The sequence below is a fragment of the Phoenix dactylifera genome, chromosome 11 (genome assembly GCF_009389715.1).
Source record: "Phoenix dactylifera cultivar Barhee BC4 chromosome 11, palm_55x_up_171113_PBpolish2nd_filt_p, whole genome shotgun sequence".
Classification (NCBI taxonomy): Eukaryota; Viridiplantae; Streptophyta; class Magnoliopsida; order Arecales; family Arecaceae; genus Phoenix; species Phoenix dactylifera.
Genome location: NC_052402.1, coordinates 26,410,374 through 26,426,556, shown reverse-complemented (window position 1 = coordinate 26,426,556; position 16,183 = coordinate 26,410,374). Strand labels below are relative to the sequence as shown.

General features: G+C 38.5%; 1 protein-coding gene across 1 annotated transcript in view; it reads left to right on the top strand.

Annotated features, from left to right (window-relative positions):
• The window catches only part of LOC103698442 (K(+) efflux antiporter 3, chloroplastic), a 57,232-nt gene extending 48,736 nt beyond the window's left edge, over positions 1-8,496 (top strand). The window contains exons 9-19 of the mRNA XM_039131984.1: positions 2,680-2,793; positions 2,887-2,988; positions 3,067-3,201; positions 4,803-4,984; positions 5,078-5,213; positions 5,314-5,388; positions 5,483-5,584; positions 5,717-5,878; positions 6,239-6,328; positions 6,459-6,620; positions 6,712-8,496. Of these exons, the coding sequence (XP_038987912.1) occupies positions 2,680-2,793; positions 2,887-2,988; positions 3,067-3,201; positions 4,803-4,984; positions 5,078-5,213; positions 5,314-5,388; positions 5,483-5,584; positions 5,717-5,878; positions 6,239-6,328; positions 6,459-6,620; positions 6,712-7,032 (1,581 nt within the window). The 3' untranslated portion in view covers positions 7,033-8,496. The remainder of the gene's footprint in view (positions 1-2,679; positions 2,794-2,886; positions 2,989-3,066; positions 3,202-4,802; positions 4,985-5,077; positions 5,214-5,313; positions 5,389-5,482; positions 5,585-5,716; positions 5,879-6,238; positions 6,329-6,458; positions 6,621-6,711) is intronic.
• The last annotated feature ends 7,687 nt before the right edge of the window (positions 8,497-16,183 follow it).

Below are 16,183 nucleotides of genomic sequence, written 5' to 3'. Positions count from 1 at the left end.
ATACACCTCTAAGTCTTTAAACTAGCCAAAATTAAAAGACTTCTAAGTCTCTAAGCTGGTTATATTTAAGACAGGCAGTCCCTTAAACTAGGCAAACTAAATTCAAGAAGGACCGATAAGTCCTAAAACTTGGTAAACTTAAGTTGGATTTCAAAATCTTTATACTGTGCTTTTCTACTTAATCTCCTGTTCTTGACTCCTGGTAAATGTAGATCTACTCGTAAAACAATGTATAATAGGGATTTAATCCATGTAAATTTGATTAAATTGCAATAAACCTACATTATATTTTCACTGATTTTCTATAGTAACTTTTTAAGGGCTCTTAATCGATGGAAAAAGGGATGATGAATAATAAGCTCTTGAGCTTGCTGGGAGCCATGGATTCACATAAACAAAAAACCCTCTCCTATAGGGTGAATTGGAGGGGTCCAATTTAAAAAAAGAAAAATTAATTGTGAATCTTTTGTCTCTTTAGAGATCCAAATCCATCTTTAAAACAGATTTATGACCTATAGCCATCAGTTGGATTTTCGTTCTGAAAGTCCTTATCCTTAGAGTCATCTTATGGCACCCTGGTGGTCATTAGTTTAGGTGCAGACGACAACATAAATGTTGTCAAAAGAGCCAGAGTCATATGACTGCCTTTAAGGTGCAAGATTACTTCTAGGAAAATCTTATTTTCTTTAGTAGTTAGAGTTTGTATCAAATTCTAAGAGCACCCATGAGTCTAATCATTGTAAGGGACCCTAGAACCTACAAATACCCCCCATACTCTTGATTCATCAATCAATGAAAACTTTATTCCTTCAAATGTACTTTGAATGTTTCTCTCTTTCTTGGTCAATTTTTTGCGCCTTCTGTTGGATTTTAGAGCAATCCTAGATTCCAGGGACTGTTTGACTGCAAGTTGCGAACAACCTTTGAAGACTGGTGGATTATGGAGGTCAAGGAAGACATTTGGTAGCAAGGTGTAGTTATTAGTTATCCTTTCTTGCAATCTTTGGATTGGATTGGGAGCTTGAAGTTGCTCTTAAGCACACATATCGAGCAACTACTTCTGTAAGAAGCTTTCTAATGGCAACCAACCATTCATTATAGATTTTGGCAGAAGATTCCTTTGAATCTATAGGAATTAGAGGAATTATAGGGAGCCAAGCTTAACATTCCATGCTATGTTCCTTTTTTTTATTGACCAAGGCCAATTGTACGACGGGGTATGAGTTAAATTCCAAACTCTACCTCTTTCCTTTTGTAATTTGTCTTATTTCTCCCTCGTCTAGCACCATGCCCAAGCAGTGCATTACTTTCTCAAGCACCTTCTCCCTTCTCTGGTCTCTCTCATCCTTTACTCTCTTCTCTGCTTAATGTTCCAATGTCCGTTCTTCTTCATCCCAACCTTCCTTTCCACTCTCTTACCTTGCTTCACTTCTACAAGGCTCTTCCTCTAGCTGTTAGTGTTGATCATGTTTCTCAACATCATAAGTAACTTCTAGAGCTAACTAAGCTCAGAGGGGCTCATGGCAGGTGAACACTGAAATCAACCTCAAGCACACGGAAGGGGCAAAGGTGAGTGGAAGAAGGGGAAGGCCTCAAAAGAAGTGGAGGTGGGTGGAAGAAGGTGATTGACTTGGACTTGCAATGGCTGCTCTTGGGATAGAGATTGCAGAACAAAACATGTGGGAAAGAAGTGTTGACTTGGACAAGGAGACCATGGCGCTCATGGCACTTCTGGAGGTATGAAAGGGATGGCTTGGGCAGATTTCCTCATGGACAGAATAGCGTAGAGGCCCCATTGTTGAGCGAAGATGGTGGAACAAGGAAATCAAAAGTGAGGAGATAGCACAGGAAGGGAAACATTCTTTGTGTGTTATTGGAGAGCACTGAGAAATCAGAGAAGAATTGTAGAAACTTGGTTAGGGGTGCTTGCTAAGAGAAGAAGAAATGATATTGATGAGTACAGTTTCGACATATACTGAAATATTTTTCAACTATCCTCCGCTAAGTAAAAGGCAAGGCAACTCCACATGGGATGCTATGGTGTGGCTGCCTGGCATCCTTAATTCTATGAATTATGCAACTTAGATCTTAATTATCCTGTATAGGGTGACTTAAGGCCTTTAGGGTCCTGCCAATGTCTCATACATGATGATATACGCACTGGATTGTACTTGTTTGCAAGCATCCCCCATTTTTGACGCACAACCCCACTTTTAGCACATACTTGCTTCCTCGTGCACCTTGATCTTGCATGGTGCCATCAAGCCTAGGCAGTGGCATGTCACTCCCCCCAAACCCACAGAGTAAAGATATTTTGTCCTGTCCATCCCCCAAATAATGTTAGCTAGGTTAAATGTGTTAACCGCCATCAATGTAAATAAAGTGTTTAGGTTAAAGGTTGGGTGTTTGGTAGGACCATAGGATAAACATATATCTCTTCACTTATCCCTCACCCCACAACCAAACACTAGCTAAGTTCATTTTTTACATGATATTATTTTATGACATGCACCTGAATGGTTTTGATTTGTAAGATTCCATTTGTTTTGGTATGAAAGATCCTAGATCTCAAATCTGAACATGTCATTGTATCTCGTTCCCATAAATTTCAATCGGACCCCACTTTTCAACTCTCTTTCCACTGATATTGTATTCAACTTTTTTGATCTTTGATTGCAGAACCTTGTTGGGGAAAGTATTTGGCCAGCACTAGCAACTGAAAGCTTGAAAGCTTTAGGTGGACTTGGTCTACTTTCCCTGGGAGGAAAATACTTTCTGAGGCGTATTTTTGAAGTCTGTATGATGATCTTTATCTCTACTATTCTTTCATGGTTAGTTGAATAATGGTTGTCATTATGAATTTTAACTATAACTACCGTAATGCAGGTTGTTGCAGAATCAAGAAGCTCAGAAGCTTTCGTTGCTCTCTGTCTGCTTACGGTTTCAGGGACTTCACTTCTTACACAAATGCTGGGCTTTAGTGACACGGTAGGATGAAGTTGTTAAGCATCAAGGTGTGTTTTCTTTTTCTGCTTGACATAATTATGAATCTGCTGTCATGTCTAGCTAGGAGCTTTTCTGGCAGGAGCAATTCTTGCGGAAACAAATTTTCGGACGCAAATTGAAGCTGATATAAGGCCCTTTAGAGGCTTACTGCTTGGGTTATTTTTTGTAACTACGGGGACATCCATTGACATGCAGGTACTTCTGTTTTTTCCTCAAAAATATGTTCACCTGGCTAACTAATCACATTTTTTGTGCTTTTGGTTTTCTACATGCCATTTTGCAATTTTGACCAAGATGTGTGCTTTGTAAGACTTGTAATATGATTGGAATGCATATTTTCTCTAGTCACTAAACATATTGGTTTATAATGTGGGAAGGCACTAAACAAAAAGACTATATACATGATGATGATATCCTTGCTGATGGTACGATTCAACCTATAGAAAATAGGATGCTCTCCTGATAGCCGTGGATTTAAGTAGGCTGTGGAACTTCCTCTCAAAAATTGTAAAATAAAATAATATATAATAAAAGGTAACCTGTGAGATGAGCATGGCACCAAACTGAGAATTGGTGCAGGCTGACTTCTTCCATCAATTTGAACCAAACATAAGATTTTGGCTGTTGATCATTTAAAAGCCACTTTCCAGCCACAGTCATGATCTAGCGTTGTCTGCCCAGGTGAGCATTTCTGTGACATCTTACATAAGGAATATTCTTATCAGGAAACATGAACATGAGAGAGCTAATTTTCTTATCTTGATCATGTTGATTATGGTGTTGATATTTTTGGAAATCAAATATGTTTCTAATAGGATATTACAATATGAGTACATGGACTTGGAATCAAAGATGTTCCTTCCTCGCTTTCTTTTCCTGAATACCTTCTTCTATGCCATCAGTGTTTGACTTGGTATCTTTAGTTTTTGATCTCATGTCTGCTTGTTTCCAAAACTCGAAAAAGAGTCTTGATGTTTCATTCTCAGCAATAAAAAAATATAATTTTCAAACAGACATGTATCTTGAAGTTCTTCCAAAATGTCCTTTATTTAAAGTGAGAGCATTTATATCTTATGCTGAAGACCAAGGTTGCCCCTTTTGGTTCCATAGGTTCTTGAAGCAAGACAGGAATGAATTCACTGACACTTTGATGCTGGGATAATAGTTATGCCTCTTGAGCCTTTATAGTGGCTTGTTGGAGTAATAGTTTAGGTAAATGAGACCTAAATGTATTCTTGTGTCTTCACCTGTCCATATGCACAAGCTTCTGATATTACTGAATTTTTTAAGGGTCCTGACTCACACAAATCAATAAGAACATAAAGATGAACTGAAACTTAGAATAACATATCCCAAGGTTTGAGAAACCGACCATGCCATATGTACCATGCTGGTATATCACATATCACATATCCCAAGGTATGTACCATCCCATACTGGTACATGCTGCATATTGCACGACCCTGCTTCAGTAAACCATGAGTAAATACAGGGGCATAGCATTGTACATTACTGTTCTGACACATGACCTGACCCATATGTACCATGTTTCTTCAAACCTTGCTTAATCCTTATTTTGGTGAAGGAAACAAGCCACTCAAGTAGTTCTTTTTCTTTTGCCTTTTTTTCTTGCCTCACCTTGAATATAATGTTTTATATAGAGTATAGATGTTAGTATTTGTTTCTAGTTCTACGGTAATATGAACAAAAATTCTGCATATAGTTTCAATTGTATTTTGTGTTATATTTACAGAAGGATTTCCATCAGGCTTTCTTAAACTCTTTCTGCTTTGCAGCTTCTTTTCCGAGAATGGCCAAATGTGCTTTCCCTCTTGGCAGGTTTGATTGTTATCAAGACAGTGATAATTACTGTAATAGGACCTAATGTGGGACTAACTTTTCAAGAAAGCATTAGAATAGGATTGCTTCTTTCACAAGGAGGTGAATTTGGATTTGTCGTATTTTCCTTGGCAAACAGGTTAGTTATCACTAAACTGTAAGTTGTGAATGTGGTTTCTTTGATTAATCCCATTTTATGGTTTGTTCTTAGAAAGCTTACTTTTTAAAACAGGCTTGGAGTTCTACCACTTGAGTTGAACAAACTTCTCATAATCGTTGTTGTGTTGTCAATGGCATTAACTCCTTTACTCAATGAACTTGGAAGGAGAGCTGCCAAGGTCATTGATGAAAAGTTTCAAGGAAAAGAAGTATGTCTTTAGACTTGGTTTCTTTTCGTAACAATGAAAAAGTGACCTTTTCATTAACAAATTTCTCTTGAGTGAATTCTTTTTCTTTCTTTCCTGGTAGAAAGTGATTGATATGATGGGGAGCTTTGATGCCACTGAACCAGTCATCATTCTTGGATTTGGGCAGATGGGTCAGGTAATTATGCATGTTGCCAAATGATTTTTGAAGTAATTATCATCTGGTGATGCAATCTGTGTTTTCTGCATAGTTTTAATGATCCAAATTACAGGTCCTCGCCAATTTTCTTTCAACTCCATTGGCTTCTGGAATAGATGGTGACAATGTGGGATGTCCTTATGTTGCATTTGATCTTAATCCTGGAGTAGTTAAGGTACAAGAAAAATTTTACTAGCACAGCTCCTCCATGTCTCTCATTTGTTATTGTTTACCCAAAAATTCCTATAATTTTTTCTTAAGCTTTGCAGTCATGGACTAAAGTTTTGTGCTCTTTCCTTCCACTCAGGCAGCTCAAAAAGCAGGTTTTCCTATACTATACGGAGATGGGTCACGCCCAGCAGTTTTGCAATCTGCTGGAATATCCTCTCCTAAGGCTGTCATGGTCATGTATGCAGGAAAGGAAAAAACAATTGAGGCTGTTCAAAGAATAAGGCTTGCTTTTCCTGCAGTAATATTTGACTTCTTTGATCATTTTGTTTGACTATAGTCCTTCATTCTTAATTTTTTATACCTTTTATTATGAAAATTTGATTTGAGTTCAATTCATCATGAACTAAATCTTTCTTAAGAGAATGTTGAGATTCTATGTGGTAAGAAAATATACATAGAGAGAGAAGCACATTTGTAGTTCTCTGATTCCAGCTATTCAAAAGTTTTAAAATATATTCGTATGCTGGCAATGGGAACTGCTGCCAAGAAAAAACACTGATTTTGAAGATGAGAAAATGTGTTGCAATGACATTTTCGCACTTCTCTAATTTTATTCAATTGTTTCAATGAATGTTCTCACTGAAGATTCCTTTAACAGGTCCCTATTTATGCCCGAGCTCGGGACCTTGCCCATCTATTAGATCTGAAGAAAGCAGGTGTCACAGATGCTATTCTTGAAAATGCTGAGGTAATCAACAGGCAACTTCTAATTTTGCTGTCATGGCTGATTTCTAATGTCTGCTTCCAGGCATCAATTAATGTAATAGAATGTTTAATTTACTGCCATCACTGCTTTTCTTTGTTATTCTCTTCTACAGACTAGTTTACAACTTGGCTCGAAGCTTTTGAAAGGGCTTGGTGTCATGTCCGATGATGTGACCTTCTTGAGTCAGCTCGTAAGAGACTCAATGGAGCTACAAGCACAAGAGGTACTCAACAGAACCGAGGATCGAGAATTTGATGTCATGGAGCCACTGCAGGTACCAGAAATATATGAATACTTATGTTAATGATGTCTGACATAATGGTTTCGCATGGTAACTAACTTGAACAAACTAATCATTGAATCAGGTGAGAGTGACTGACATGATTGAGGCCACAAGGAGCAGTGCATCGGTCTCACATAATGAGCAATCCCTTAGCTTGGATCGACCAGATATCCCTCATGTTTCAATCTCCAAGAACAACGTACCAACTGATATTGAGGCAGAGTATCAAGCTAGACATGATGCTCCAGACCACGAGTCCGAGAATTTATTATGTGATGATGGTGTTAAATATTGTCGCTTGGATGTTGACAACAGTGTTCTAAATAGAAAAGAAGATGCCAAAGGAGAGAGAAATGTGTCAGATCATTCTATGTCTTCCACAAGTTCGACTGAATGTTCCTAGTTTTTGTTTCTGGATGATTTTCAGTTCTTCAAATTGTAGCGCAGAATGAATATTCTTCAGACATTGGAGGCTGACAGATGGATCTACAGTCCATGGCTACACTATCTGGAGTTGGTTGACCACAAAGCTAAAGCTGGTTGCTTCAGATGAAATGGTAGATAACTGAAACTGAAGAAAGCCACCTGCAGCTCTTTTAACCATTTAATTTCAAGAAGGTAGCTCAAATCGAGCTCCTAATCCTGAAGGCTACAATTACAAAATAAGGATTAATATGAATGTGACGCAGCATCTCTAACCAAAGAATTAGATCAGATCTACCAATAGCCATCATTTATCAGCAGGGTGTCCTTATAGCATTCCATTCCAGCTGATGATAAGTGTTTTCTTTGCACTCTGACCAGTCATTTCTGAAGAATTCTTTGGTGAAATTACATACAATTCACTGAAGATATGGCTTCCGAGATTCTCTTTATCAACTTGAAGCAGACTGTCACGATTTCCACAAAATCTGGTAATTTGATGTATATATTGCTTTATGCTGCATTGAAGGGAAAGACTAGATTCAGAAAGTGCTCTAGTGTTTGTGATAACTGATGTTTTCAATGACATGTACGGTACCCTCCATGGATCATGCATGTTTTGATATCGCTGTCAGTTGAAAAGCTTGTAGCAGAAACCAGAGGTAAGGAGAAAAAAGTTGTAAGTTTGTAGTTGGTTGGAGTCAAAGGAGTTTGTCAATAACAGCAGCGGTTTCTTGTAATTTCTCCTCAAGACGTTATGTCGTGAAGAAAAGTAACCTTCCATGCAAGTGGGCATTCTGTAATACATTGTGGCTATAAGAATATCACAGTAGAAAGCTTTACCAAGGTTTCAAAAATGCCAATACATCCATGCAGCAGAAACCAGGAAAAGCCATCTATTTGTGATAATGGAAACAACAGCCCTTGTTTGTTCAGTTTACCTGTAAACAGGACTGTTTTAAGAAATGCTGTAAGAACCATTATTAGCTGCTATAAATATGACAGAAAATGATGGCGAGGAAATGACAACATTTTTTGGATTTTCAGCTATTCAAAGAATAATAAGTTTTATTTTTAGCTGTCTTGGCATCTGGCAGACTTATTTGAACCTGCCTCAGTCTGCTAGTCATGTTTGTTGGGAGGCCAGCCAGGTGGCTTGACTGGTTAACTAGGAAGGCAGCCAGTGCAGAATATAATGTTCGTAAGCCTGGTTTTATCACCTGAGTTTTGTACGCTGATACAAAGCAAGTCCAAAAACTGAGGGAGATTATATGGCAAACAACTCTTGCAACTAATGACTCTTATCATGTGAACAATCTGTATTAGTTATTCTTTTCATCAATATGTCAGCAAGTGCAAGTTTCACAGTTTTAATAACTTGTTAGTAGATGGTGTGAAATCGTGAATAACTGTGGTTTGGAATATCAATAGAAATGTGGATTTAACAGTGAAAGCTTCCTCTTACTATTTTTCTTGCTGAACTTATTCTTTTTATCGCATTTCATCGAAGTATCAAAACTTTAGATAGACGTTTCGGGATCGGCAGTAATAGACACCATGATAATCTTTGGACCAACGGGATTAAAAAATATGCTGTGAATTGCCTCTATGAACCTGCAAAACAACGGACGAAGGGTTAAACTCGCCAATTTGGCTCTAGTCAGGCTTTTCGATGCTTAAGTCAGTAAACTTTTATAGATGAAAAACGAAGGAGAAAGAAAGAACAAAAAATAGAGAGACAAAATCTCCCCTAGATAGTAATTTTTTTGTTATTATTGTTACCATTTTGGAGAACCATTCAGACCTATTTATAGCTGAAGTCTGAATCTTTCAAGATCGCATCCTAACAAACTCAAAGTCGTACAATAACGGACCGCTAACATAGCATAACAATTTTGAGGACATGCCATAACAAACTGGCGAGTAGCAGGACTAGATATGCTTTTCAGATGGTAGAACCTGAGTTGTTCGTTTTGCGAGAAAGCTCTGTTCAGCACAGATTAGTGGTTGAGGTAAGCCTTGGGGGTCGAATGCCTTTGCTTTGCTCGGCCTGCTCTCTATGTATGACCGAAGAGATCGGGCTGAACTATCCTAGAGGATCCTTACACGTGCAGGAAGCATAGAGCAGGCTATGCACTAGACAAATCTTTATGCCACATATTACACCGATCTTTAATTGCCACAACACTAGGCTTTCACTTTCGAGTCCAAAGCATCACCTTGATTAAGACGAAGAAAGTAACTACCATTGAACTTTGTACCACTTCAAAAAAGAAGCGAATCCATGGGCCACGACTTTTATCGGACTGTTGAATTCTATTCTTTCGTCTTCTAAAAGGATGTCAGTTGTTAGAAACAAAGAGGGCGTGACATGTGTCCACTAATTTGCTCGTACAAATTAACCTACGCCATCCAGCCACCTATAAAAAGACGAGGAATGACTTCACTTCAAATCAACTTATAAAGTTATTTTGTGACCTCTCTTTTCTTTTCTTTTCTTTTCTTCCCAAGGGGTTCAGTACTCTTTTAATCTTCTTCTTGTCCTTTCTATTGCAACATAGTGTTCTTATGGATCATTTGCAGGAAGGTCTTCATCAACATATTGAGGTACTCCAGCTGGCTCTTCAACGGATTATGGAGAAGGTGGCTCAAGTGGAATCCGAGCTAGGGTCTCTTTGGGCGAGGCTAGCGGATGAATCAGCTTCTGCAGGCACTGATTCTCTACGGAGAATCATTGAAATGGAGGTCCAATTGAGGGCCACTGAGGATAGTGCTGACATTGCTGAGATTTGAGATTCTGTGGTCGTTAGAAATTGTTGAAGGTTAGATAAGTCATAGTGGCTGAGGGGAAAGCAATGCAAGTCCTCAGTTGACTTCCAATAGGAGATCATTGATTTCTTCTGGTAGGACTTCTGAGAATGTTAGAAGAGAACTGCTAGACTTTAGCCAGACCTTATTTACTTCGTTCCCAATGGGAGTCATCCCAAGATAAGGTGGGACTCATCAGATGAACACCCTTCTCCAAGGCATGGCGAGTAGACTTTTGGAGAGATCAACTTGCCTCTCTTCCTTATTCTCTCTTTCCCTTTTTTTGTAGCCTGGCATGATCTCGAACCTGCCATGTACTCAAATATTATAGATGAAATGAAGAAAGGTTCTTATATTTATCTCTATCACCTAAATTGCCTGTAACGGGTTGTCCACGTGACATTAGGATGGCCAAATCAAGCCAGATAGTTGGGATAGAGTCGTAGTCGACAGAATAATCATCCAAGAACATTTGAGCATCTCGAAAAAAGGCCACAATGCCATAGTACTCTTAAATATTAGTCAAGAAAGAAAGATAAACCCAAAAAGCATAATAAGGCAAGACCATGACAAGATGAGTTGAGCTAATATATAAGCCAGTCAGGAAGGAAAAAGAGCCATAAATATTTTAGCGATAATGCTTCTCGAAGATAGGTTGAATCATGAAGAGAATTTTATAATAACCACAGTTAACAGTAGCACCACTGACCATAAAATATGTCGAAATTGTTGCCATACTGAAGCACAGTATAGCCTCTTATGGGCTTTTGAGTTGGCATCTGGTTGAGTTCTTTGATTAGCAATGCTAGGATGATCAAATTGAGCGTGGTTCCTTCCATCCAATCCTAGTTGAGACTAGGACTTAAGATCGGATGGGTTCTGCTAATTGGCAATGCTCGGGTGATTGAGTTGAGTGTGCTTCCTCCCATCCGAACCTAGTTGAGACTAGGATTTAAGATCGGTTAGATTCTTCTGGTTGGCAACAGATGATCGAACCAAGCATGCTTCTCCCATTTGAGCTTAGTTGATGCTAGAATTTAAATTTGGTTAGGTTCTTTTGGTCGATAATACTGGGGTGATCAAACCAGGATTAGTAAATTCCGTTTTTGACGTATCAGGTGGGAATGGTATCGCCTCCTTTCTTTCCACAATGGAATCGGCTTAAGCTCGACCTTTTCTTTCATTTCCTATCATAGGGATATCCAATCAATAACATGTAGTTTTCTCCATTTTCAAGCATAACTTCTAGGCTGGTTTTCTACATGAAGCCGCTCATGCGACTCCTTCTTTACAAACGTCGAATTGAAACATAAATGCATTTCTTTTAAATCAATCACATACCCCTGACTGAACACCAATTGGATACCCACTGATTTGCCATCGTATCCGATTGACTCTTTCGATCAATCTACTCAACTTACTTCCGTGCAGCAACCTTCGATAGAGGAATTCCAGTGTGTGATTCCGACCGACCCTGAGCAAGCAACAAGGGAGGGATTCTCGGGGGGAACACCGACATGTTTTCTTCCATTCGAGCCTAGTTGAGACAAGAACTTACAATCAAGTAGGTTTTTCTAGTCAGCATGCTCAGGGGATCGAACCGAGCATCATCCAAGCCTAGTTTAGACTAGAACTTTTTGAAGGTTCCAATCAATTTTGGGGTGTCTCTGGAGGAGTACCTAGAGTTCTTCAAATTTAGCTCCTTAGCCATGTAGGCACATAGAATGGAGATCCTAACTATTTTTGGGGTGTCTCCACGAGAGTACTTAGGGTTTGGCTCTCCAAGTTTAGCTTCCTAGCTACGTAGGCTCATAGAACGGAGATCCCAATTACTTGTGGGTGTCTCCACAGGTCGGTTATATCAATGCGAGGCATTGTATTGGAGAAGATCTGAAACTTAATATCATTCGCAACAAAAATACTGGAGTGAATTTTACAAGTCTTACTGCATCGACTTTGTCTGTGTCAAAGGTTAGTTGTTCGGTGTTCTCCTCGCTTGGTGGTTCTCACTTTGTCAAAATTTTGGTCTTGTTTCTTGAAATTTCAAGTCATGGGCTCTCCTTCGCCGCTGATCCTTCATGGACTAAGACGGTTACTCTAGTGAGTGGTCTGTTGCTATCCAGCTCTCCTAAGGGTTGATTGTCCTACTCGACATTTTCTTTCTAGATCCCAATATAATGACAAAGATGCCCATATCGGATGAGGGCTTTGATCTCATCCTTTAGCTGGAGACAATCTTCAGTGCCATGCCCATAGTCCTTGTGGAACCAACAGAAGTTGTTTGGATCTCTTTTATTGGTTGGAGTCTTCATCCTCCAAGGTTGACCAAGGTACCCCAGATTTTGCATTTCCATCATGATTTGGGCCTTGGAGCATTGAGAGGGGTATACCTTTCAAACCTTTGAGGTAGATCACAAGATCTTGTGGCGACCTTCTCATCTCAGTCACACTTACTTCAAGGCTCGACTTTCTTTCTATAGCTCTGATGCTTTCTACTACTCCCTTTCCTTGCCACTTCTTTTCAGGCAGCCCCGGCCTCTTCAACTCTTATGTACTTGTCCCCATGAGAGAGGAGCTATGTTAAGTCTCTCAGAGGCTTCTTATCCAATGAGAAATTGAAATGTGAAGGCTTCAGTCCGTTCATCGTTGTGCCCACAACAATGGGCCAATCTAGCTCATGCACTTCCAAGGTTGCATCATTGAATCGACTAATGTAAGCTCAAAGCATCTCATCCTCCCCCTACCTGAGGGCAAAGAGGTCGGTGGAAATCTTCTTCTTCTTTTTGCTACTAAGGAAGCAGTCTGCAGACCGATGACCAAGTTGGTCGAAGGAGCTAATAGATTCTGATTGTAAACTGGAGAACCAAAGTCGAGTAGCCTTTTTAAGAGTAGCCAAAAAAGCATAGCATATCACAGCATCATTAGCACCCTGGATCAGCCAAAGAGCCCTAAAGCTTGCTAGATGATACATCGAGTCAATAGTGTTATCGTAATGTTCAAACTATGGCATCTTGAATTTTTTCAATAGGGGTTCCACCAAGATCTCCATGGTGAAAGGCGAATTGCCTATCACTTTCAAGTCATCTTTTATATCAGCCCTTTGCTCTTGTAAGACCTCAATCTGACGACACAACTCCTCGATCTTGCGACGAAGGCCAGCCTTCCGGTTAGAGATTTATTTCGGTTAATATGGGAAGAGTTTTCAAAGTTAGAGCTCATACTGAGAAAGGGGAAATCATGCTTGTGGCCCTATTTTGGGCTCTAGGGCTGATGGAAATCACTGTTCTATGCTGAAACCTCTTTGTGATTCAGTTGACCGTTCGGAGGATTACTGGCTTGTTGCTATAGATCCTGCACTGCAACTCTAGGGCTTGTACTCGTTGGGCAAGTAGATTGAACCATCCTGCATCAACAACTCCTATAGTGAGTTGAGAAGATTGAGATTCGAAAGGACTACACAAGGAGCCATCTGGAGTAGCTCAGGTGGGCATCTGACGATTACTCCTTGGAAACCTCATTGTTTTCTCCTCCATTCTCACAAAAGGCACTAATCTATTGCTATTGATCCTGGGACCTTGACGTGGATGTGGACCTGCAAAACAACGGATGAAGGATAAAGGCTTACTGGATTGGCTCTGGTCTGGCTCTCCAATGCTTAAGTCAATAAAAATTTTGTGGATAGAAAACGAAGGAGAAAGAAAGACCAGAAAATACAGAAGCAAAATTTCCTCTAGCCAAAGTGATTTTTGTTGTTATTATTGTTATTTTTTTGGAGAACCATTTGGACCTATTTATAGCTAGAGTTCGAAACCTCTAGGATTGCATCTTAACAAACCAGAGGTTGTGCCGCTATGGACTGTTGATGTGGCGTAACAATCTTGGGGACATGCCATAACAAATTGGCAAGTGGCAGAAGCAAGTATATCTTTGAGATGGTGGAAGCCAAGCTTTTTCTTTTGCAGGAAGGTTATGTTTAGCATGGGTTAGCAATTGAGGTAGCGGAGCCGAGCTAGGAAGAGGTCAGCCTTAGGGTTTGAATGCTTATGCTTTGTTCAGACTACCTCTGCGTCTGACCAAGAAAATCAAGTCGAACTACTCCGGAGGACCCTTAGACGCATAAGAAGCACAACAAGAGTTGTGTGCTGGATGAATCCTTATGTGCCACATTATACCTATTATAAATTGCCACAACAAAGTCCATAAACATCCTACATTCTCTCTCCCCTCCTTCCTTAGAATGAAAACACTAACATCTCGTCTTTATAAGTCTTTGAATTATGTTTTCAAAATCTGATTTTCTCTAATCTCGTGTTGGAAGTCGGTGAAATTTAGGCTTGCTCTTGCTTGAGAGAAGGCTTTGACATGCACTTTTGGAATAAAATTTTTAGCGTTCCTTGCATTGTCAGAGTATAAAACTCTTGTCTTTTTTATTTTAAATAGAACTTTATGATATTTTAAACTTTTTAACAAACTAATCAGCTTTATTTTCTGAACTGAAAATTAAAAAATTAAGCCACTTTCATGCGCTCTCACTCATTAGGTTGGAGGCTGGCACAAGGTAGATCTGCTTGCATACTTGGGCAAAATGAGAGAATCCTTTGAGATATACATCAGAACTCATTTGTCAGCCTTCCTTCCATGTCCGAAGTCTGGTAATCCTAGTCTTTTTTGTTTTAAATAAAAGTTTAGCATACTTAGCATTTAAAGGACTGACTGGGGTTACGTTCAGAATTGAAAAAAACTAAGAGGCTTTTATAGTATTAAGATAAATAGATAGTATGGTACTAAGATAAATAGATAGAGATACCGACATTACACTTTAACCGCTAATCTATATTATATTAGAAATAGATATTTGAATCTCAGATTATTTTCTGTGCAATTCTGTCAGCTAGCTTTTCTAACAAAAATGCCTTTCAGTAAATTTTAAAATATCTTTACATTCACCAAACAATATTTTTCAAAAACAACTCCATTTCCCATCTTTATTTTTTAATAGCTGATTCCTCATCATTAGCTCCTCTTTTTTATGTTATTTCCATAGAAACTAGCTTTCTACTTTTCATCTCTAATAAATGAGAAAGTTGGAAAGGAACCGATAGATGTAATGATTTCCTAATTTGTCAGAATAAATTTATTTAAGAATGTCTGTTAAAAAAAGTACCTCATGGACCTCTGATAGAGAGTGAATGATTTGAAACGTCGTAACCCAAGATAGAACAGTCGTTAACACAATGAAACTAATGGCCACTAGAAATTGAAGTTTTATTGTTTTATCTTTCCTAAGATTTTGTTGCTTTTTATTCACATTATATTGTGTTTGCGTTTTATATATTTTATTTTTTACTTTTCTTTTGTTGTTTTGTTTTTTTCTCTATTGTTGTGGGGAGGGGGGCAGGTCGACTTTGGTTTGACGTCTTGAATTTTCTTTAAGATGCAATTTGCGCCTGCTGGTTTGTTAACTAAATAAAAAATCGAATATAATTGGAAAAACCGAGACCAGCTCAAGACGTTATTCAAGCCCAATTATTATTATTATTATTATTATTATGATTATTTGGATCCAATTGCTCTACAGAGTCCTTAAATAGATACAACCACTCGTGTCATCCAGCAATATATCCTAAAGATAGCCCGATAATACGGATGAGATCTGTCAATACTCTAATCCACTATGAACAACCACATTGGAGTCACCTAGTTTGTCACTTTGTCAGCCTCTCTGTATTGTCACATTAACTTGACACATCAATCTGTCATGTCAATCTTTGAGTTATTATGTCAACTCCTAATTGCTACATCAGCTTCTGAGCAGCTATAACAGCTCGTGTTCTGCCATATAAAGCTCGATGCTACCACGTCAACTATTAATCTACTAATGCATCAGCCTTTGAACTGTTATGTCAGCATTCTAGTCTATCATGTTAATTTTTAAGCTGGTACTTTAGCTCTTAATCTAGTATGCCAATTTTTAGATACATTCACAGTCTAGTTTCCAAACTCAAGTTGGCACTTATAGTACCATCTTGAGTTTGAGAGTAAATATTAGCATAATTTAAGAATCACATAACTTGTATCAACGTATAATATTTTTCTGTTAGCATGATTCTCTATTGTTCAGTATTATTTTTTTATTAATATTATATTGTTAGAGTAATTTTAGAAATTCCATAACAACTTGTATCAGCAAGTAATATTTTCTTTTATTAGCATGATCCTATATCAACCTATATTATTTTTTTTATATAGAGCCTGAACACGAATATATATAACTCCTGAAATATACCGAATGTAACCGAACAGATAAATAAAATCCTCTCTTT